This window comes from Squalius cephalus (genome assembly GCF_949319135.1).
Source record: "Squalius cephalus genome assembly, chromosome: 2".
In the NCBI taxonomy this organism is placed as follows: Eukaryota; Metazoa; Chordata; class Actinopteri; order Cypriniformes; family Leuciscidae; genus Squalius; species Squalius cephalus.
Genome location: NC_137123.1, coordinates 52,176,443 through 52,201,268, shown reverse-complemented (window position 1 = coordinate 52,201,268; position 24,826 = coordinate 52,176,443). Strand labels below are relative to the sequence as shown.

General features: G+C 36.6%; 2 protein-coding genes across 4 annotated transcripts in view; one reads left to right on the top strand and one right to left on the bottom strand.

Moving 5' to 3' along the window:
- mtmr7b (myotubularin related protein 7b) overlaps window positions 1-24,826 on the bottom strand; it is a 189,577-nt gene extending 164,751 nt beyond the window's left edge. The window contains exons 1-14 of one of the 3 annotated variants that reach the window (XR_013824022.1): window positions 24,555-24,826; window positions 23,880-23,999; window positions 23,517-23,679; window positions 22,316-22,473; window positions 21,554-21,682; window positions 21,332-21,466; window positions 20,418-20,550; window positions 20,219-20,328; window positions 19,975-20,100; window positions 19,796-19,845; window positions 18,711-18,911; window positions 16,600-16,734; window positions 14,713-14,836; window positions 13,295-14,525 (exon numbers count right to left, since the gene is read on the bottom strand). Coding sequence is in view for 2 of the 3 variants with exons in the window: in XM_079898740.1 (XP_079754866.1) it covers window positions 14,229-14,525; window positions 14,713-14,836; window positions 16,600-16,734; window positions 18,711-18,911; window positions 19,796-19,845; window positions 19,975-20,100; window positions 20,219-20,328; window positions 20,418-20,550; window positions 21,332-21,466; window positions 21,554-21,682; window positions 22,316-22,473; window positions 23,517-23,679; window positions 23,880-23,999; window positions 24,555-24,578 (1,905 nt within the window). In the remaining variant the exon portion in view is untranslated. Of the gene's footprint in view, window positions 1-13,003; window positions 14,526-14,684; window positions 14,837-16,599; window positions 16,735-18,710; window positions 18,912-19,795; window positions 19,846-19,974; window positions 20,101-20,218; window positions 20,329-20,417; window positions 20,551-21,331; window positions 21,467-21,553; window positions 21,683-22,315; window positions 22,474-23,516; window positions 23,680-23,879; window positions 24,000-24,554 lie in introns of those variants that run through there. The other 2 variants (XM_079898741.1, XM_079898740.1) reach the window with 2 other exon arrangements.
- Window positions 3,214-11,921, top strand: vps37a (VPS37A subunit of ESCRT-I). The gene is made up of 12 exons (XM_079898766.1): window positions 3,214-3,647; window positions 5,085-5,159; window positions 5,242-5,359; window positions 5,712-5,809; window positions 5,919-6,129; window positions 8,044-8,114; window positions 8,293-8,420; window positions 8,637-8,695; window positions 8,945-9,013; window positions 11,071-11,214; window positions 11,532-11,646; window positions 11,736-11,921. The coding sequence occupies exons 1-11, from the start codon at window positions 3,538-3,540 to the stop codon at window positions 11,610-11,612; spliced, it is 1,164 nt and encodes a 387-aa protein (XP_079754892.1). The 5' UTR covers window positions 3,214-3,537; the 3' UTR covers window positions 11,613-11,646; window positions 11,736-11,921.

Sequence of the window (24,826 nt, the reverse complement as noted above, 5' to 3'; positions counted from 1 at the left end):
TATGTAAGTAGCCTGCTGTGCTGTTGTCATCGATCTCATTGATTTACAAGCTATCAGAATTTCATCTTTGAACAGAAATAGCATATATATTTGTTTCTCTCCTTGAGTGTAAGCTCCATATTCCCACTATATCACACTATAAGGCCCTAAAATCCTGATGTATCAAATATGATACAAAACATAAAACACATATGCATTAAAAAAAAAGGCTTTACAAGGTCAAAATATTTTAACAGAACTGTTCCTTGATAAAATACAAACTTAATCTTCACACTCATCATTGTCATAGATTCGAAAATAAAACATAATGAAATGCCATTGCTGCAGATTATTTGTAATCTAATCAACAGCAATAACTTTACTTTCCGCACAGAAAGTTAGAACCATAAGCACAGATATATGAACGTCATCATGAAAAACGACATAAAATAAAGATAAATTAAAACTCGCACAAATAAAAAAAGATTTGTCTCAATGTCTCAAAATGTCAATGTTTAAAACCAATAACACATTTTAACTACAGTATATAAACTACTGCTTTCAACACTATTACAAATTCTTAGTCATTATTTGAATATTAGCTGTCCTTCCCAGTTCAACTTTTTTATAATTCCCATATTATATTAAAAGCTGCAACTATTATTACAAAATTAAATAAACCACTCTGATCATACCCCTTTCCTCCTTACTGTATAATACAGCAAGGAACGTTCATCAATGATGCAGAGCTTATGAAGTAAATCATTACTCTACACCCGATTCACGCTTAGAAAAGAGTATCAAAGCTCTTCATCGTGGGTTGGGAGACTCGTCACTTTAGAAATGCACTTCCAAGTTAAAAACTATAGAAATGATCCCTGAAAGTATAGTCTTAACTTTCTTTTAAAAACCCAGCTCGAGTCTCTTCTGACACTAGATGTCTCACAGACGGTAGGGACGACACAGAGAGAAGTGACATTGAATTCTGAAACAATGGGATTTTTAGTCTTAAATCTGTTCAAAATTAGACAGATCGACTAATGTCAGGTGAATATTAAGCAAACTTTTTTTAATACTATGAGAAAAATCAGTCATGATGGTCATGTATAAAAAATATAGCTATATCATTTCATCAATGCTTCAGATTATATGTTTAATTAACAATATACAGTATTTACAGCATATTAACTATAATTGTCTACTTTAAACAGTTTGTCAATTATTACAACACAAGACATATTAGTACATCTCTTATACCAGAAAAATTCTTTTTTTTTTTAAAAAATATTTCTGTAAATAATTATAACATTCTATCTTTCACCATTTCTTAAAACCACTCTGATCATACCCCTTTCCTCCTCACTGTATAATACAGTAAGGAACGTTCATCAATGATGCAGAGTTTATGAAGTAAATCATTACTCTACACCCGATTCACGCTCAGAAAAGAGCATCAAAGCTCTTCATCGTGGGTTGGGAGACTCGTCACTTTAGAAATGCACTTCCAAGTTAAAAACTATAGAAATGATCCCTGAAAGTATAGTCTTAACTTTCAATACTAAAACCCAGCTCAAGTCTCTTCTGACACTAGATGTCTCACAGACGGTAGGGACGACACAGAGAGAAGTGACATTGAATTCTGAAACAATGGGATTTTTAGTCTTAAATCTGTTCAAAATTAGACAGATCGACTAATGTCAGGTGAATATTAAGCCAACTTTTTTAATACTATGAGAAAAATCAGTCATGATGATGGTCATGTATAAAAAAAATAGCTATATCATTTCATCAATTCTTCAGATTGTTTAATTAACAATATAAAGTACACAGCATAATAACTATAATGTTCTACTTGAAACTGTTTGTCAAACTTTACAGCTCAAGACGCACCAATACACTTCTCACACCAAAATTTTTAGTATTTACATATTATTGTTTGTTTTAATATAATTCTATCTTTTACCGTTTCATATAAACCACTCTGATCATACCCCTTTCCTCCTTACTGTATAATACAGCAAAGAACGTTCATCAATGATGCAGAGCTTATGAAGTAAATCATTACTCTACACCCGATTCACGCTCAGAAAAGAGTATCAAAGCTCTTCATCGTGGGTTGGGAGACTCATCACTTTAGAAATGCACTTCCAAGTTAAAAACTATAGAAATGATCCCTGAAAGTATAGTCTTAACCTTCTTTTAAAAAACCCAGCTCGAGTCTCTTCTGACACTAGATGTCTCACAGACGGTAGGGACGACACAGAGAGAAGTGACATTGAATTCTGAAACAATGGGATTTTTAGTCTTAAATCTGTTCAAAATTAGACAGATCGACTAATGTCAGGTGAATATTAAGCCAACTTTTTTTAATACTATGAGGAAAAAAATCAGTCATGATGGTCATAAAAAAAAATAGCTATATCATTTCATCAATGCTTCAGATTGTTTAATTAACAATATAAAGTATAATTAACAATATAAAGCATAATAACTATAATGTTCTATTTGAAACTGTTAGTCACTCTTCACAGCTCAAGACACACCAATACATTTGTTCCACCAAAAACTTTACTTTTTAGATATTACTGTATATACTAATATAATTCTATCTTTCACCGTTTCATAAAAACCACTCTGATCATACCCCTTTCCTCCTTACTGTATAATACAGTAAGGAACGTTCATCAATGATGCAGAGCTTATGAAGTAAATCATTACTCTACACCCGATTCACGCTCAGAAAAGAGTATCAAAGCTCTTCATCGTGGGTTGGGAGACTCGTCACTTTAGAAATGCACTTCCAAGTTAAAAACTATAGAAATGATCCCTGAAAGTATAGTCTTAATCTTCCTTTAAAAAACCCAGCTCAAGTCACTTCTGACACTAGGTGTCTCACAGACGGTAGGGACTCATCGCGAGGAAAAAAAGTGACTTAAAAAACAATAACATCTTCATAATCATTAATGCGTCAAAGACGTAAGCTAAGCTAACGCACTTGTTGATTAATGTCGCTTATAGTAAACGTAATTTTGCTAATCCAGTGATTAACGTTAGTTAAAGCGCTCGATACACTTAGCATGGTAACTTGTAAGAATGATTTCCCAACTGTTAGGGGCATGTCGTTGTGTAAAATAGTGATATACATTTATTCTATTGCGTAAAAAAACTAATAATTCTCAGCAACCTGCCGTAAATGCTTTTAGACCCGTGTCTCTTTAAACTCCTCCCTGATGTGAGTGATGACGCGAGCAGCGCTAAACAGCTGACGTCACGCTCACACGGGTTGTTTTCTTGCGAGCCCGTGTACTTCTTAATCTCTAATATTGTTATTAAAACCAACAGGTCTTTTAGCGGCTATTTCATTGTTTAATTTAGATTCCATATCCACTCATTTAAACGGGTGTTAGGTCGCTAACATTAGTAAACACTAGATAGGTTCGTAGCTAATGCTAATGGTGGCGTTGGGTATTTCTTGAATTTCTGTTTCATTTCGCCAGGCCTCTTAAAACTGACACCGCCGAGAGATTCAAGCGTTAGTTTGCGTTTTGGCAGTCGAGGATGAACTGGATTTTCCCTCTGTCCAAGGGCTCTGGAGCGATCCCTCCTCTGAACAGTTTACAGAAACAAAGACAGAGACAGATCGAGTCTCTCAAAGCTGCTCACTCCAAGTAAGTCTCGCTAAATGGCTGTGTCCCAAACCTAGAGAGCTCAATACCTGGACAGCGTTTAGGTATTTAGACAGCAGGAGGAAGCTCGCTAGGATTTGAGACAGCCAAAATGTACCTATACATCTAATGATTTCAGTATTTATAACACGTGCTCGCTGGTCGGCTCGATGACATGAATCAGCCGGAATACCCTATGTATGTTGTTGTTGTGTTTTTGTGTGTGTGCGCGCGCGCGCGCGTTCTGGATGTGCCGTACATGTTTCAGATTAAAGTATTAGCTCTTCATTGTTTACTCCAGATCCCTTCTTACTCAACAGGGCAGGTTCATAAATTAGTGGCACGGTACACCCTGTATTGTTTCTTAACTGACTGATAGAGCCATTTTGTTCCTGAGGGTTTGACTTCCTTAGTTCTGACGAAGTGACATTTATTAGTTATTCAGACCACAAGATCTGGCACATTACGCAATGGCGAGTTCATCAAAATTCATCTGAACAATCGATCTGTCAGTTTCGTAGAATGTAACTAATATGAAGCAGCCAGTCTTGATAATACTGAAAGGTAATTCTCAATTCTGCGCCAAGTTACCAAACGATTCGCAAAATATTATTGATAGTTCCCAAACATGTTTCCCGGACTCCTCCATTGGTCTGCAAAAAAGATAGCCCCGCCCCCAAACGACGTGATTGGCTGAGATTTACTAACAGGTGGAGGTCTGTTTTTGTATGTGCAGTATTAAAATGGACAGTGCTTATTTTTTATGGAATATAGCAGTATTAATGATTGAACATCATCATTATTCTTTTTTTTTTTAATTAATGTAAACAAACGTGATCTTTGATCAAAATATCTTGCAATGACATCTCTTTTGATGTCTCTGATGACGTGTTTACCTGTCACTCACATGAAATCACAGGAAGGCAATAGCAGATCACAGCAATAGCAAACCACAACGATCCAATCAATTCAACAAACTCAAGTCACAGCCTAACACACAACACAAGCCGCTTCGCTTGGATATATGTCACATATTCAGTCATATTGATCTGCCTTCGTTGACACCATTATATGAGAACTGAGCTGGACAATGACATCACTGTTTTCTCCAGAGCGGCTGTATAGATAAATGAAGTAAATTAACAACGTTTTTTACAACAAAAATGAACCATCACTGGATTTACTTTAGCTGGACTATGACTCTATTTTCTTCTAGATCTGCTGTACAGCCTAAACAGCCTTTGTTATTTTCCTGTTATCTCTGTAAGTCTGCTTTGATACAGTCTGTACTGTAAAAAGCGCTATATAAATAACAGTGAATTGACTTGACAATAGGGAAGAAAATACTATCGCATTGTCTGTTTCATGCTGACTTTATAAACAAAAAATGACCAAAAAATGTCTACTTATTTGTCTGACTTAATTCTGATGTCTCCATAGTCTTGCAGAAATTCAGAAGGATGTAGAGTACAGACTTCCTTTTACTATCAACACTTCAACTATTACTGTCAATATGTAAGTATAAACATGTATTTGGTTTTATTTATTTGCATTTACACATTGTTTCATATAAATTTCCAATTGCTGTCATCCACAGCTTACTCCCACCACAGTTCCCTCAGGAGAAACCAGTGGTCAGTGTGTTTCCACCAGTAGGTCATCATTTAGTAGACGGTAATAATGGAACAATGGTTACCAGCCCACTCATAACTAATGTAAGTTATTTGTCATTTTATATGACTTGTGTGAAATCAGTCCTTCTGCACTACATGTAAATGTTCTGATTTTCTACTCGGATTTCTTTTAGGTAAACATGAAATCAATACTTATATAGCCTATGTTTACTTTCATTAATAAACATTCCTGGTCTTATGATTTGTCAGTGCACATTATTAAATTATTCAAATTGTCCAAACATTAATGCCACTTTTCACAATCCAATCAATACCTTTTGGATAAACTTCTCAAGTCAAATGCCTTTTTGTGTTCATTTTAAACTGCATAGCTATCTAAGTATGTATTATGCAACAGTAATGAAATTCTCTTTTTCTTTTCCCTTTTCACTAGTTTGGAATGCATTCAGATTTAGGGAAAGTTATTCAGAGTTTGCTAGATGAGTTCTGGAAAAGTCCTCCTGCCTTGATGTCAGATCCCAACTTTCCTTAGTGAGTTTTTTTTTAAAATTTTTTTACCATGTTACTACAAGTTAAATCACGTCTAATGAGGAAGATCTCTAATTTGTGTGTTTGTTGTTCTCTTTGTCTTGTGGCTCAGTATGTACAAACCATCTGGGATGCCTCCTTACCCAACTCAGAGCTTCCATTTTGTTCCTGCCTTCCAACCACAGGATGGTCAGCGGCCTATTGGCCCTGCCCCTGTGCCACATGCAGGGGCGGAGCCTCAACAAGCCCCTCCCCGACCAGCAGCACCAGCTTATGGACTCATCACAGACCTTCCTCTTCCTGTACCAACTGCTGATTCACAGGTACCTAATGGGCATTCAGGTCAAAATCAGCCAGTTGGTTTACTACTATTACATTCACTGTGTTTTGCACAACTACATCTAGAGGCACTTGCTCACATTGTGTGTGACGCTGAGTACTTGTGTTCTGAACAATGAAAAAGACAACTTGCAATTTTAAATAAAAATTCAAACCACATACATTTGTTTCTTGAATTGATTGTATAGAAATCATATTTTAAGTTAATTTCTGATGTTCAGACCACAATATTATGATTTGGGATGTTGTGAACAAATAAAATAGAAACTAGAGGTGATACATTTAATGTTTACTTTAAATTTCCATCACCATCTTTGCCCCCTGCTACATTAAAAACAAGCCCACAATATTTCTTTACAGAAATCCTCATCTGTTTCACATCACACACAATATTAAGAGGTTAATTCACACTGTATGAGCAACGTAGGGCTGTGTAGCAGAACTGTAGGTGCAAGTTTCTGAGACATATTTCTGAGCCAATTTCCACCATGACATATAAAGTTGAAATTCTGAGATACTAAGTCTTAAAGAGGCTATATGCAACTTTTTCCCCAAAATAAACGTAACAATAGCCTTTTTATTTGACCATTTATGACTCAAACATCTCCTGATGAGCATACTGACACCTTGTCAGCTCACAAGCCTGTATCCTATTTTTCCTATTTTCTGTCGGGTCGGATTTTTCGCGCGCTGTCTGCGGATGTGACGTCAAGCGCGTTCATGTTAAACGTTTCAGATCACTCTGCCACCACCGCTAGTCAGCAAACAAACTTAGTTTCTCAAACAATATATGTATTTGACTGTTCTTACCTCTGTAAACATAATGTTGACTTCTTTGCAGCGGATGACTTGTGAAGTGTGCACGTACAAGAGCGAGCAGAAAGGAAGAGCATTTCTGTTTTTTGGCCACAGGTGTCAGTCGCGAGTTTAAATTTCAGAAAATCGCATGTAGCCTCTTTAAGTCTGAGATAAAAGACGGTCGGAAATATGAGATAAGATAAAATGGCAGAATAATAACTTTTTATCTTATCTATTATGATTTTTATATTATGTCGTAGTGTTTAATCATTTTTTTATCTTATAATTAAATTATGACAATGTTAATTACCCATATTAACAGGTTACAGTATCCGCACTGTTTGTATAAGCAGTGTAGTGCTGTGCAGCATAATTTTGCAAAAGATTGTAAATCATAATTGACATGAAAATTCGAAATTATGAGATAAAATGTTGAAATTTTGACATACTAAATCTGATGTAAAAATTTTAAATTGAGATAAAATGTCAATTTTGACTTATTTCAATTGAAAAATTTTTACTTATAAGTTATAATTATGACTTGTCATTCTTTATTTTTTTTATCATATAATTGACTTAAAAAGTCAAAATCCATAATTTAAAAAAAAAAATTGAGATAAGATGGCAATTTTGACTTATGTACATTTTGATTTTTTTATCTTATAATTATGACTTGGCCATTTTTTATTTTGTATCATATAATTGACTTAAAAAGTCGGAAATTTAAAAAAAATCAAAATTATGAGATAAGTCAAAATTATGACATTAAAAGGCACAATTATGAGATACGTCGAAATTATGACATTAAAAGGCAAAATTATGAGATAAGTCAAAATTATGACATTAAAAGGTAAAATTATGAGAAAGAAAACTTAGACATAAACTTGGCTTCCATAACTCATAGCACACTGAATTGTAACACTCAAAATGCACTATATCTTATTAATCAGCTTAGTCTTTTGCAACATAGGCTTTTATGAAGCAACATTCAATAATGGAGGGCATTACTCACCACTTTCTGTGTGGTGTGAAACAGGAACACACATAATTCAATCCACAATAACCTGTAAATTCTCACTCTTGTTGTTCTTCCTTTGTAGTCAGGTCTGAATGGACACATATACAAGATGCCTGAAATCCCAGATACATTTCCAGAACTATCTGAGATGAGGTACGAAACTTCAGGGCATTTGTTTTGTCTTGCATTTGTTTGTTCTGAGGATGAATCAGATCTTGTTGTTTAGGTAGTTTACTGTACTAAAACATACACCAATTACTTTAGTCTATTCTTAAAACTACATATGAACTTGACATTACTCACATTCTGTCGTCTTGTGTTTGTAATCCAGTGTTTCTCAACTGAAGGACATGAACGATGAAGATGACGTGCTGTTGGAGTTCTTCATGTGTCTGCCTCAGCTCAAACAAGTAACCTCTGACAAAGAGGAGCTGGTCAACAGCATTGTAGAGATGGCCAGTGAGTTTCCTGAGGGCACTGCCAATTGAGCCAGTTACTAACCTCTACATCAATTTTAGACTAAAGTGGGATCAGTGGGATTTTTCACAGATAACTTGAATCACCAAACTAGCCCTTAAAACTATAAACTCACACCTGTCACACATTTCATGTAGATCAGATCAGTGTTTTTGGTTCAGTTTTGCAAATAACAGAAGGAATATATTTTACTTTCAGAGAAAAACCTACAGCTTGAGCCTCAGCTGGAGAGCAAGAGACAAGAGATGCTGTGTAAAGTACGTACTTTAACAAATGCTGTCACAAATACTTGGGTCCAAAAGTCTGATATCATTTTTCAGTTAAATTTTTGTAAATTTTTTTTTATTGTCAATGTTGATAATGTAATGGTATTAAAAGAGTAAGTTGAAGCATTAATTTCACAAGCTGTCTCAGACTTCTGGAGCCCAATGTACATTGTAATCTTGTCACTGTCTTTCCCTTTCAGACGCTAACGATTATCTGGTGTGTTTTTGTTTTTTGTGTAGTATGAACAGTTAACCCAGATGAAGTCGGTATTTGAAACCAAAATGCAAAGACAACATGAGCTCAGTGAGGTAAAACACACATGCAAAGATGGAAAAAATACTATTTTGCATTTATCATTTTGACACCTGATGTCGTGTCCTTTGGACAAGGAGCTGGAAAATATAATATTCCAGTCTTCATGTGGTCTAATATTCAAAATATCAAACCTCAGGATTTTGCATACCTGTTGTGTTTGTGTTTTTTCTGCCTCCATTTTGTGTTTTGCTTTCTCTTTTTTTTATTTTGTATTTTGTATATATATATTAGTGCTGGGCAACGATTAAAAATTTTAATCGCGATTAATCGCATGATTTTCTTGCGATTAATCGCGATTAATCGCATTGTTACGAGCAAAATTTTATAATGAATTCTAAAGTATAGTGTATAGCAGATCTAAATGTACTGCTATATACACAAAAGTGCAATAACATGTGGTTTGCAAAAACTTTAAATAAATAGCCTAATGTGCTTTTTACCAGCAGTATTCCCTTTACACAGTAGCAATAAAATATTTCTTGTAAATCTCAACTTAAACACTAATGTAATCAAATCAAATATTAAACCAAAGCTATTTGCCACTGCCAAGGCATTACCTTTTTAGCTTGTTAAACAAGTTACCATCAGAGTCCTGTTTTCTTTTTCTTTTTTTTCTTTTTTCTGAACAGGTATCAACAGTATCTTTCATCAGGGAGCAGCAGAAACAGTCTGTGTTCAGTAGCAAGTTTCCCTGTTCCTGCGTTCACAGTTCACACCAAACGTGAATAGCGCGTCAAATTCACGTCTACCGTTGAAGATTTTGAATCCATTCGCACGTCCAGAGCGAAATTGACGCGCGTAAAAAGCAAAGGTTTGACGCGAACTTGACGCGCGCGCGCATAGCAGGACCTCTAGACGCGCATAAACGCGTCTTTGCATTGACTTTAACATTGAAATCACTTGCGCCAGACGCTCTATTCGCGTTTGGTAGAGTGAGGTGAAGTGGTCGAGCACAAGGCGCTGGGACAAGCGGGTGCGTTCACGTGAAACTGTCACGGTTGTGCGCACACGCCCGCCCGCTGCCGAAGTTGAATTGTCTTGAACTTTTTGTAAATGACGCGAGACTGAAGAGAGACTGATCCTCGCTGTTTGTGAGTTTCCTGAATCTAAATAGTTATCAGGACATCAACAGGAGGGATTACACATGGCAGAGCATCCCCGCTAAACTGAGCAACGGACTTTCAAAATAATAATAAAAAAACTGCGTTAACGTGCGATAAAAAAATTGTCGACGTTAATTAATAAATGCGTTAACGCGATAATAACGCGTTAACTTGCCCAGCCCTAATATATATATATATATATATATATATTATATATACATATACATATACAAAAAAAGAAAAAAAAAAATACAAAATAATAATAAAAAACATATATATTCACACAAACACACACCAGTTTTTGAAAGAAGTGTCTTTTGCTCTCCAAGGCTGTATTTATTTGATCATAAATACAGTAAAAACAGTAATATTTTGAAATACTATTACAATTTAAAATACCTCTTTTTCTATTTTAATATACTTTAATATTATTCCTGTGATGCCAAAGTTGATTGAGTGCTTATTTATTTTGATTTTTAATGGTTCTTCTTTCTGATTCTTCTTCTGAATCTTATTATTATCAATGTTGGAAACGATTTTTGCTGCTTTTAGATATTCTTTTTGCTGAAACCGTGATGCATTTTTGTCAGGATGTTTTAATGACTAGAAAGTTCAATAGAATAGCATTTATTTGAAATAAAAATAGTTTGTAACATTATAAATGTCTTCACTGTCACTTTGATCAGTGTAATGTGTTATTTTTTTTATCTTACTTACCCCAAAGTTTGAATGGTAGTCTATCACAGTTTCCTCAAAAATATGAAACAACACAGCTGTATTCAGCACTGACAATAATAATAATGTAGGCAAAAGTTGTTTCTTGTGCACCAAATCAGCATATTCTAATGATTTCTGAAGGATCATGTGTCACTGAAGACTTGAGTAATGATGCTGAAAATTCAGCAGTTTTTTTTATAGAAATGTTCATTTTCATATTCCTCCACCAGAGCTGCAGTCTGAGCGCGCTGCAGGCCAGATTAAAGGTAGCGGCCCATCAGGCTGAAGAGGAGTCTGAGGAGACCGCGGAACACTTTCTGGAAGGAAAGACCGAGATTGACGACTTCTTAGGCAACTTCATGGAAAAGAGAACGGTATTAAAGCAATATTCAGTATGAAACAACAAACAAATTGTTGTTTCATGCGTCTTCTGTGCATCTCCAGTAGAAAGCTATAGGGAAATTGTACAGTACCACACAACACATACAATTAATCATGCTGTTTTGATGAGCATAACTTTATACAACATTTCACAAGATTAGTGTGATGTTCGCGAGACCTTTTGTTCTGCTCCAACTTCCTGTTACAAAAGGAAGTCAACACAGGAACACTTGTCAAGCCATTGCGTCTTATCTTAAGGTCTGATATGAAAACTTGTGTAACATGATAATGATGTAACCTTCTGTTTCAGCTTTGCCATTGCAGAAGAGCCAAAGAGGAAAAGCTCCAGCAATGCATGAACACACATGGACAATTCCCCTCAACACATTAGATTGAATGTCCCAGTGCTCTTTCCATGGAGGAAGGTACGTTTCCCTCAGTGAAACTCAGCAGTAAAAAAGTGTTTTCAACACTCATGTTTATTAAAAACGCTCCATTCTATTCTTTATCGCAGGTTTGGGATCAATCTACCAGCAGACCGGTGGGCTTGAGACAAGCAGCACATCTTGTGGTCTACAGCCTTGATTGGGCAAACTTAGATACATTTGACAAAAAGAGATTTCTGCATCATTCTTTAATGATATCAAAATGATTTTTGCACATGATTCCAAAAGTGTTACACTCACAATGATTGAGTAGACCAGATGCGAGTACGTCTGGATGTGCCCAGTCTGGCTGTGACCCAAATGCAATCTGTCCTTAATAGTGTTCAGAAACAGCCGGAGTTCTACGCTTATTAGTTGAGTTGATGATGTGACAAATGGGGTTGGGCCTTTTACGCACTTGAAAATGATTTTCAACAATGTTAATGCTGCCGTAAACGTACGACAAAAACATACTGTATTTAATAATGTTGATAAAAAAAGCCTTTATTATAATTAGACATTGTGTTATATGTTTATTTAATTTGATAGGTTAATAAAACATTTAGAATAATCTCTGTTATGGTTTAAGTGTGGTTTTGCATCTTCAGTAACTTTAATGAAACGAGGTATATGCACAATATATCGGCTGTGAGGTTTATTAAATTCATAGATATTGTTAATTGAATTGGGCTTATTTCTCCTACTTTTAAATTGAGATTGTTTGCCATAGGGCTGACTTAAAAACATATTTAAGAACACTAGAAATGTAATTACGTTGTTGAATTTAATATTCAGTTATGAAAACAAATATCCATTTCTCATACTCTATGTAATAATTTATTTAAAAGTAATGGTTTTAGCCGTTCAATGATTTATTTTTAATATATAGGCAAAAATAGTATTGGATTTTAATTTTGCATTTATCGATTATCTGCCTTAACATGAAAATAAATACTGGTTTATCAGTGTCAGGCAGAATTTTATTATCGGTGCATCAGTTTCTACATAAAGGTGAAATGTGCCACTTTTCATTGATAACAAGTAGGCCATTTGTAAGTTGGCTCTTTCAAAGCACTGCAAGGCTGAGTTTGACTTGTTTGACCGGTTAGGAACAATTATTTTTACTCTTTCCCCACCACTGCCGGAATTTCCCGCCTTCCTGTGTTTTCACTGTTATATGGTAGTGGGCGCTATTATGCATCTTCTGAAAAAGTAGTGAATATCAGGATCAAAACAGGCAAAAAAAAAAAAAAAAAAAAAATCAGATTTTCTTAGCTTCAAAATGTTGCTTCTTTTATGTAACTTTCTTTTTTGTACCTACATTGAAGTGTTGATAAAAAAAAGAATGCATGAAGCTAGAATCATTATTTATTTTATTTTTTAAAGTAGAGGCTCTGTTCTTTCTTTTGATATATTGTATGTTCAGCTATTCATACAACCAATCTTCTGGGGGCCATGAAATATTGTCTTTTTTTAAAAACACTGGTGGGGAAAGAGCTAATGGCGCTAATTACACATTTCACTAATGTTCATCAAAGAATGACAGTAACTTGAGTACCCAGATACATGTGATACACCATTTAACACAAGCATTCTCAGTAAAAATTGGCTCCAGATATGCTGTAATTTTGTTTGCTGTTTGTCAAACATTTTATTGAGAGCATTTTTTGCCCTATATTCATATATTCCAGACAAAACCTTACTGGTATAGCTGAAAAGTTAATCATGTGGATGTGTGAGGGACTGATTGTCTATGTGTCAGAGTATGCCTACAGTTACTGAAATGGGAAGTAAATGTAGTGTGGGTGATATACAGTTCTTGTTTTCACATATACAGCAAATTCTCACAATTTCTATTTAAGAGTTCCTTTGAGTACAAACGAAACACGCAGGTGGGAATCTGATGGTCTTGATAGGTACGGACCAAATTGCATGAGGATATGGGCTATGTTTGGAATGGAATCCTAGCATACTCTTCCTTCTGTATATAGTATGTAAAACTAGAAAGCATTATAAAATGCTTTACATTTCAAACAATTGAATGTTACTCTACAGTCATCTAGCATACGTTAAAATAAAACAGTTGCGTCATATTTCTCAAACAAATAATAAAAAAAACCTATTGGTAATCAAGAACGCCGATTAAAAAATGCAGATATTCCAGTTTATGCATTGCTTTGTGGGACACAGTATTTTAAGCCGTGTGTATTTTGGCAAATGTATGTATCTGGATATCTGATATATGTTCTGTGTATTAGTATGAGTAGTATGGTAATATGCTGTTCCGTACATGGTTATGGAAATAAAATAATGATGCATAAAATATACAAAATATACACAGTCAACCCAAAACCTAAAAACATTACACAAGAAATAACTTTACTATAATGAAATAAGGTCTTATTGCCAGACCATCTTGGATATTGTGCACATAATTAAATATAAATTCACACACAGATTTAAAAATTAAAATAACATTAAAAATACAACATAGTTCCCTGTTTGATACTGGTTACTGTGCTTTTATCCCTCATTGTCACCAGTTCTGTTTTAGTTCAGGCGTTTGTTTTGACCACCTTATCCTAATCGGGGTCCTTAGCGTCGTCTCCAGCACTGGAGGAGTGGCTACTGAGGTCAGCCACGCCTGACTCAAAATCGCTGCAGGTTGAAAGGTCATCGGGGTCACCGCTCTTAGGTTGGGCTGCTAGCTCTAGTGGCAGTGTGAAAGGAGGAGTGTGTTTCTCGCTTCTCGGTGTGGTGAAATAGTCCAGTGGGCTGCCGAGTTCACACTCGCTTGGAATTGGACGGCGGGCCCGTTCAGACAACTTCTTGGTCTTCTTCCTCTCCCCTGAATTTTTCTCCTTCAGCTCGACAATTCTCTGTTTAGGTAAGCAAATTTGAAGAGGTCAAAGTCAGTCAGCCGCAGTGCAGCATACTGTAATGTGTAATGTCAGAATGAATCCCATCCCAGAGAGGGCGATGTGTTTTCAAATGCTTATGATACATATTATGTGATATTTATGCATGCATCTGTATGCCTTGTCCAGCGTCCGTCTCCCGTGGTACCTCCTGGTGGGTGCTAAGCTCCTCCTCCAATTGTTGTGACTCCTCCCTTACTGCGTTCAGGCAATCGGCTGGAGACTGTGAAGTCACACTTTTCTCTGCACGGCCGTACATCCCCTTCCAAAACCTAGAACATCATTTCCAGTTGATTAATCCTCTATTGCACAGTGTTACCCAACAAACCCATTTTATTCACTTTGCAAAGAACAATGCATTTAGGATGGTAATAAAATGGTTAATGAACCAGAATGAATTTATTTCTTCTGCTGAACACAAAAGAAGATATTTTGAAGAATGTCGGTAACCAAACAGTTGATCGGGCCAATTGACTTCCATAGTATTTTTTTTCCATACTATGGAAGTCAATGGGGCCCATCAACTGTTTGGTTACCGACGTTCTTCAAAATATCTTCCTTTGTGTTCAGCAATTCACACAGGTTTAGAACAACTTGAGGGTGAGTAAATGATGACAGGATTTTTAAATTTTGTGTTAACTATCCCTTAAAGTTATGCTTTAGTTATGTTGTTTTCAAAAAAAATATTTAGACATTGCGAAGATTTGAGAGGCAATCGTCAAAAGGTTATACTGCCGTTGTTTCACTGTGGTAATTTTAACCACCGTCTTCACATCCTCATCCTTTGGAAGTTTTTACAAAGAGAATTTGCTTTTACAGAGCATAAAAAAAAGCATCTACTCTATTTTTATTTGCTCTATAACAGGCCAAACTGGCCTTAAACAAAAAAATATATGTGGCCAGCCATTTAAAATTAGAGGCAACTACTACAATTTTAATCATGATGCAAACATAAGATGCTACACACATGTAGCATAAACAGTTTTTTTTTATTTATTTAAATCATATATATAAAATGTATAATTTCAAGATTTAAAGCAAAAACAGATTGGTCTGACTTTTGTGAAAATTATGCTATAATTATGCTAGAAGACACCTGCACAAACAAAAACAGCAGATGGACTGAATGAAAATGAAAATGAAAATTCTCTCTGACAGTAGGTGGCGTTTATGTAACGTATTTAGCGTTTCCTTATTTACCGCTGTACACAAAGCAGGGCTGCTTAAAAACACAACATTTTATGAAGGTAAGAGGCCATCTATTCTGAGACAGTTCCCTTCAGAGATACATTCATATAAACCCCTACCCCTATTTCAATATTTATATTTTTCTTCCCATATTTCGCAAACAGTGAGCTTGCTGTGCCTGTTTACAGACTTCATAATATTCCCACACAAATGACATTTTGGGAAATGTTTGCAAAGCAGTTTGTGTGCAAGTCCGGAATAGATATCTGCCAAAATAAAACTTAAAACAGTTCCAATTTATGGCCAGTCAACCAGTGCATCTCTATTTTCTATTAGTGTTCAAATCATCCCCTGGGCCGGATTGTGCCGTATGTTTGACACCCCTGGTCTAAAGTCTATTTTACCAGTGATAAGTGTAATAAAATGGTTAGCATAACAATAGCTTTGTTCTACACTGTTTTTACCAAGTAACCTTGACACTTCCTGAATTCACTCGACGAGGCTTACACGAGAGGTTATTTGTTCAACTATCAAGAATATAGATATCTTAACCTAAATTAAATCATTAAAAGGGACAAACCACCCTAGTACTTTTTTTAAAGTCCACGAAAGTGCCTTGGTGTAGGGTTTTCCCCCCACCTTTAACTCTTATTTAAAGAAATTCAAAGGTGTCACTGCAAGCTATTTTGTGTCCAATATGGTTTCATTTTTCACGTTCTCATTCTTACAGTATGGACCTTTGTCATCTCTGAGCCAATTCAGAAGGAAGCACGACTATTGTACGACGTGAAGGAAGGTTAAAGGATCATTTAAAGGCATCAGGGACATTCAAATTGGGTTGACTTACTTGAAGCAGTAGGCAGTGGTGAGAGGTTTCAGAACACCCTGTGTCTGGCTGTGGTCTATCCTGTACAGAGGGTTTGTGTATTCGGCCCTGTTCTCCCACAGGTGCGGCCACAAAGAGTGCGTTCGCTCTTGTAACCTGCATAGTGTACAAAGAGGGAGATTGAATGAGTAAACTAGCACATTAAGGTAATGAAACCAAGCTGATCCAACAGTTAGATTACCTTTTGTTTTAAACTCGATTTTTTGGTAAGCCCTTGACATAGAATCAAATCTAAACCTCAGTTTTTTTTTATTGCTGTAGTTGGTTACAACTTAAACATTCATATATATATAAACAAATTTTAAATGAATATTCAGTCTAAACTCTATTGTCATCAGTAAAGTCTTTTGGATATTGAACTCTTGAACTAACCCTTTTTTGAAGAAGTATTGGCATGTTTGTCTAGTCCGCTTTGCAGCTTATTCTGCCAAGAACTGGCCACTCAGACAGTAAAAGAATCTAAACATGTAAAGCGATGAACCATAGTTCTCAGACAGGCCTCCACGCCATGCAGACATCTGGCCTAGTTTTTCGGAGTGTTGTACACCGTTGGCACTAGCTGGTTTTCAGGTCGAATGAGCACGTTGAATTGGCGGCGCCCATCTGTGATCACTCTTATTGGCTGTTCCAGCTTATGCCTCGTTTCCACCGATCGGTACAGTGCAGTTCAGTTTGGTACGCAATTTTTGCCATTTCCATTGTCAGCAGTTGTGAATGGTACCCTAATTCCGAACTGTACCACTTTTTTGGGACCCTTCCATTGGGGTACCTAACACAGTAGTCCGGTAATAAAGGGTGGAGCTAGAGTCACTGCAGAACGTTGATTGGTTGACAGAGAATCGTCACTTGCGCGTGCTTTTTCGGCTGTGTTTTTCCTTGCAGCCTGCAGCCTTTGCTCAAACAAAGCTTGTCTTCTTCTTCTTGTGACAAAAAGCCACATGCCGAGAAGCAAGAACAAGATTTGCTGTATGTCCTCCATTGTTGTTCACTGTGTCGCTTTCTTCTTCGTGTGAGAATGACGTGGATCGCTACACCACGCCTATCAAATAAGGGTACTGCTGGTGGTGGAAACGCAAGCCGGATCATGGCTTACCATCCCGAATCGTACTGTACTGTACTGTACCGCTCGGTGGAAACGAGCCATTTCATTCTCATACGAGAAGAAAAACAAATATTTGCTGGTCCCCAGCTACACCAGCTCAGTTTTGCTGGAGAACAGTGTGGCTATGCTGGTCCACCAGCTAGATTAGCACTATACAAGCCCCAACCAGCCTGGACCAACATGGAATTTATTCTGGTTTAAGATGGATAAGCAGGGTACTACTTCCAGGTTCTGAAGTGTATATCTGATGGACACTTTAGCATCCCATGATATCACAGGAGAGAAGTTGTGAATAGCATTGAAGCATCACGTAATACATGATTTCGGACACAGCATTTTTTACGGTTTGTGTATAGCCATAGTCCTAGCTCTTCTGGTTTCCCATTTTGAATGACAAATACTGACCACTGCCACCTGCTGGTATGGAGAGGTATTTCCTCTCACGCTGATGCAGTACGTTCATAGTGGTTGGACATTGTCTGTAGTCTTTGCAGTGTGTTCAAACAAGTTTTTGGTCCAGACGCAAGCAACATGAGTTGACACCACAATCGGCTTTTGTTCCTACTAGTTCTTTGATCTTGGTTTGTTGTGTCTGGGCTATTAAGAGCTGTCATAATATCAACCCAGCACCATGTGGCCCGTTCATAAAAACCTGTGTACCTGGACTCACAAAAGTTACGTAGCAATAGCATCGGTTTGGATCCTGCCATTTTTGGGCAATTTGCCAGTAAACAGAATGTGGGCTATCTATCCTAGTACATCTAACACATCCCAGTTCAAAAAGTAATATTTCTGTCAAAGCAGTGACCTAGCAGTTATCCTACATGCTATGACACGTTGCAAGTCTGCAAGTGCTCATGCAGCTGGTGCAAGTACAAGTCTGGCAAATTCTGCTGATTCTGTTCACCCCCTTCCCTTTCTACTATCCATATCCATGAAAAAAGTGGCAAAATATAGTTGGTTTTCTTACTTCAAGTCTTTCCTTTCTTTCTGGCAATTGCCAATGAAGTTCCCATACTGGCAGGAGTAGATGTGTGTGTGTAGCTGTATGAGGAATCGCTCATTGAACTCAAACGCACAAGGGAACTGCTGCATCAACTGCCACACACACTCCAGAAACTGGTCCATAACTGGGGAAACCTCCTTAGGGTCACCGTCAAGATGAGCGTACCTGAATAAAGAAGATTTTATGGTAACACTTTTTTACGACAGTCCACTTAAGACATTCTACAAACTATAAGTAACTTTGCAAGTACAAATCAACTTATTCTACTAACCCAAACCCTAACTGACAATCTTCTAATACACTAATGAAAGTTAGTTGACATGTAGTTGAAAATTAATGAGTTAGTTACTTGCAAAGTTATAGTTAGTAGAATATTTAGATAGTCCACTGTAGACAATTTGCAACTGGTTTTATTAACAAATGAAGATGAAATGTAGTAGATGAAATAGTAGAAGTAATGATATAGTTCACCTTCCAAAAATTCTGTCATCCTTTACCCTCATTTAATTCCAAACCTTTCTTTTCTCAGATTTCAATCGCACTTTTGCATATTTCAGTTCGACGTGTCATATTACAAAACAAGAAAGGACTAGCAGTGTTTGGTTTCAGTGACATCACACTAAGACATGCTAAGTTTGAATATGCATGTATGCAAACTACTTTAAATCATTAAGTAACTTGTGATCGTATGACTTCAGAAGACTTGTAATATGTTGGAGAGTTGTATGGACCACTTAAATTATGCCTATGGTCACTGTAAGCTTTTGCTATATGGGGGAAAAAAAACAGTTTGAACATTCTTGAAAATTTCTCCTTTGTTTCATTTTTTGGTAAACTGACCCTGTAGCATTTCATGCTTATATTGTAGTGGCTCACCTAAAGCTTATCACACAGTCTATCACTGTATACTGTATGACTGATTGTTTAGTCACAGTATCTGTTATGGATTGAGTAATGAGACCTTTCTGGTTTTGCATGTCATCCATGTACAACAAACACAGTAGAAGAGATTCACAGAAAGCTGTTGTAAATTGAAATAAAAAACAAACCTGTGGGAAAACTTGTGTCCAAATGACACCCAGTCCTTTTCAATCAGAACCTATAAGGAAGAAGACTTGTGTTTAAATACTGACAAAAAAAATAAAAGATACAAATTTTGTTTTTATAGATGATGTTAGACCAGCATTTTTTGAGCAAAGCAAAATGTATCAATCATCAAAGTTATTACCATCAGTCCCTTGATAGTTCTGTAGTATGAATCTAGTAGCACACTAGCCACCGAACAGGCCTGAGCGGTTCTGTCCCACCCGTCTGAACAGTGCACCAGAACACTCACTCCATCCTCCGCCACTGCCTGTGGACACACATGAACAGAATAATACATATGTGATTATCTCAATCACATGCTTTTCAAACTTAGGTTTTCTACTTGGGTACTAAATCATCTTTAAAACTTTCTAAAAAAGTATTGCCTTTGCAATGAAGACTCCAGCATCAAGTACAGCTTTGATGTGTTTTAGCCACCCAGAGTTCTCCAGACCCCAGAGGAAATCACTCATGGTGGGAGCCACGAGATCACCAACTGCAACAAATAGACAGAAAAGGTGCATTTCCATATGGATAGGAAGTGATCACTGCTGGTACAGGAGTAATAATGATTAATCTGCCTACCATCTATAAGCTTCTGTTGGCTGTTCCTCATGACATGGATGTTTTCTATGCCAATGAACTGCAGTTTTATGTTAGTGTAGTGGTCCTCATTCTCATAGCCCTTCCCAGCAGCACGATTAGCCATGGCATTCAGCTGAAAACAGTTACAAACAGCGTTTCAAACTCACAATACTGTTAGTATTTTGGATTATTTGGATTATTTACACTATGGTACATTATGGCATACTGGTATAGTTATGGTAAGGTACATTATGGCATAGTACATTACAACGAGAAATAAAGGGGGAGGGCGGTGCTTAAATGTCATGAAATTGTCACTATGCAAAAATACAAAGCACACACTAACATATATATATATATAAAGCCAACAAAAGATTGGGGTCAGTTAGATTAACAAAAAAGAAATGAATCAATAGTAGAATCAATAGGATCAATAGTAATAGTAAAAAACATTCACATTGTTACAAAAGATTTATATTTTAAATAAATGCTGTCTTTTAACCTTTTTATTCATCAAATAATAAATGCCTCACAGTTTCCACAAAAAATATTAAGCAGCACAACCGTTTTCAACTGTGATTTACTAAGAAATGTAACTTGATCACCCAGTCATCCTTAAAATATTTTTTATATATATATACAAATTCAAAACAGTTGTTTTAAATTGAAATAATATGTCAAAATGTAACTGTTTTTACTGATCAAATAAATGCACCATTTGTAAACCTAAAAGACTTCTTTTCAAAAAAAAAATCTTAGCCACCCCAAACTTTTGAATGGTTGCGTATAAACAGACAGACAGATAGATAAGAAAACTTTCAAACTACCCCATCTAAATCTCAACAGCTTGTCCAACCTTTTTTTGTGTGTGTGTGTGTGTGTGTGTGTGTGTGTGTGTGTTTCTAATCTCTCACCTTTGGCCTTGTGTCCACCACATACATGAACTCGCTGACAGGGTTTGACTTCATGATGGCCTGCAGCATCTGCTCATCGTCTGAGGAGCGTGCACTGAAACCAGAAAGAGGCTGACTGCTCCGACAGATTGATGCCTAGAAAAGCAATGGTGTGAGAATCCAGCAAAAGCCAGCAAAGGGTTACTCTTGAGTTTAAAGGAGTATCATTATTTTTGCACTTACACTGGAGTCTCTGTGGTAGTAGGAGAGAACAGGAAGACGTCCTCGACTCCGGAACTTGGCACTGCCCACAACGACAGCAGGAGAGACTGACTTAGGCACATACAGCTCCGACGGGTAAGTGTCACACAACTGCCAATCAAAATATTCAGATTACAACTATTGTTCTACATTCTTAAGTTCAACAGCGGCCCTGTTTACTTTAGTAAGAAACATTTCTGTGCTTATTATACAAGATTCATCAATTCATTTTTTATCAAAATATTGCTCTGTAAAACCATCAGCAATGATACATGCTTTTGCAGAAGACGCATTTTCATGTGATTTCAATTTCATTTTTTACAAAATTGTTTACTAGCCAAACCTCCATTGAAGAACTGCATTACCCATAATCCTGGTGAAAAATTCACCAATCAGAGGTGTCGCTGTTACCATCAATATCTTGATTACTATGAGAATCTGGATGGCTTTTATTTTTTCCACAGAGGAATGTAAGTCATAGTTTTGAAACTACATTAGGTTAAGCAAATGACAACAGAATTTAGATTTCTGGGCGACCTATCCCTTTAAGTACATAGTCTTCTACCTTTGTTCAGTATTCATATACATCATAAACAGAAAATAAATCCACACATCACATTTAATATTGTTTTTGGCAGTATAATTTAAGGCGAAAAACTCAAACACTGATCTTTGAAATTTTGTGGAAAAGGAAATCATGTTTATTGACCCTGAGGATGAACAGGCATCTGAGCTCATACTGACTCTGTGCTCATGATTGGCTGCTGTGGCATGCCAAAGGTTTCTGGGTATTCCCATTCGAATGAATTCGGCCTTCAGGTCAATGAAGGCCCAGGCCTTTTCCCTTAAGTCTTTATCCAGGTTGGGGTTAAAAGAGAAGCAAAAAAGCTCTCCATAGCGCTCTGCAAGAGAGAGAGAGAGAGAGAGAGACACACAAGTAAAAGTTAACGAGTGTGTGGGTCCCATGGGCAAAACTCACAAAGCTATTTAGAACTGTGCTCTGACGTTGCCTAAATTTCACAGACGGTGTATTTCATAATGCACTGTGATGCAACAGCTAAGACCTAGCATTGTCCAAGCAAAAAAGCTACAGTGTTCAATTTTCACAGAAGAAAATGTACGGATTATTAACCATGCTTCGCCAAATCATATGCGAGTAAATTTGTTACATGACTTCAAAATGGAGGCTCACAGCTGACAAGACACTAGTTTAAACCATTTCTATTAAAATGGTAGTGATAGAGAACTACTGTAAAAATGCTAGAGTAAAAACTTGATTATTGGTTAACCTTACGATATACGGGGAAACACTGTAAATGGCTTAACATCACATTATATGCATTTTAAAATGTGAACAAACTGACATATTTATGGTTTTTAACAAGTAAAAACTATTTACGGTGAACATTCCAAGAAGTCTCAGTGCGACACATCACATATGATTACATTTTATTTAACAAAGTTTGTCTTCTTTTTTTCACTAGTTATGTACATCAGGGAGTTTTGTGTTACATTTTCTATTACCGATATTTATTTATTTTAGTGCATTTACCTGATGGTCTTTTGTCTGTGTCTGTGACCCTGTGCATTTGAGACCTGGCCATCTGTCATGTCATGTGCGTTTCTATTTACCATATTTTTTTAATTGAATTTCTGGCAACCACAGCTGGCAATCTAGAAACCCCCTAATTTTAATACCGAACTAAACCCTAAAAGATAAATGAAAGCCAATATACATTCTGCAACGACTATTCCGTGACATTTTAAAGGAATAGGTGACTTTTTTTGTACCTTTTTTACTTATAATATGCATTTTACTTTACTCGGATGTACAAAAAAAAAATCAAGGAACCCCAGCACACTATCAGTACTTGCAAATGAGTATCAAAAATATATATATTTTTTAGCAACGTTTCGGTCTCACGACCTTCATCAGGCACTTTACCTGGATGTGAAAGACGAGTGAGGGAAGCCAGCACATCTGCACAGTCCTTCTCCTGTGGGATCAGCAGTCTATAAACATGGAAGTTCTTACAGCGGATAATAAGAGGGCTTCCTGATGGATTTGTCGGGAGTCTCTCCACATTACTCATCAAACTGTGCAGAATCTAGCAGAACAAGAGAGGTCTTTAATGTAAAAAGATTTATAGCAGATAAAAAAACAGAGTAAGGTGACAAAAATGCAGTTCTAGCAATTTATAGGAGACCAGTTAACATAGTGGATGACTTGTGTCACTGTGGTTTAAACAACTGGGGTCATTTTCAAGAGGAAGCTTGATTGTCTGCATGGAAAGGTTTCGATTCCTACCCAGGTCTCTTTGCGGGCCTCCGAGTTCTCTACAAATATAGTGTGAGTGGAGGAGAGGTATAATGTTCCCACCATACACTTCCTGGGGGTCAGCTTATCAAACATGCGCACATTTTCCACCTGGAAAACAACAAATCATAAAATATAATTTATATAAAATGCTACCAACCTTGTGATGTACATTATATAATGTAAACTAAAAAAAAAAAATATCCTACCCTACCAAAAAAATATAATAGCTCAGAAGGTCATGTTAATTATTTTGCAATAATTACAATCACAATTTAGCTAGGGCCAGATCATCTATGTACTTGTCCTAACCTGGATTATTTTGCCCTTGATTACATTAAAACAGTAAAATATCATTCTAAAGAGTATTTATTTAAAATTAAATGGCATCTGCTGACTCTCATGGTAGTGCTCAGGCAGAACCATTCAGATCTTGTGACAATGCACTATAATAGATGAAGGAAAATGGGGGCTTCGTTGTGGCCTATCATTGGGCTTATTCTGTCAAACCATTTATTTTACAAAAGATTATTTTGGAAAACACATATTACGTTTTTTTTTTTCAAAGCATATGCTATTCAAAATGAAAGAAATCTAGAGGATGGATGCTGCATTGTGAGCTATCATTAAATGCCGGGTCGGGACATAAAAGGACATCAGCAGTACCTTTGGTGTTCTGATGTGCTCCATTCTAGAAACGGCCGTCCAAATGATGCGCAGAAAATTAATCCCAACCGACCGGGGTATTGGCTCTTTATCAGGTCAGTAGAACAGAGCAGGGCGTCGCATGTTGGTTAAAAGAACACCATTAGATAATAGTATAGCCAGTTGGTAGTGTAATTCAAGCCATGGTTCTGGTCAAAGTGAGGAGATCCGCCGTGCGCTCAGACTGGTACACGGTGGACAACCGCGCGCACACACACACTACGAATCCTACT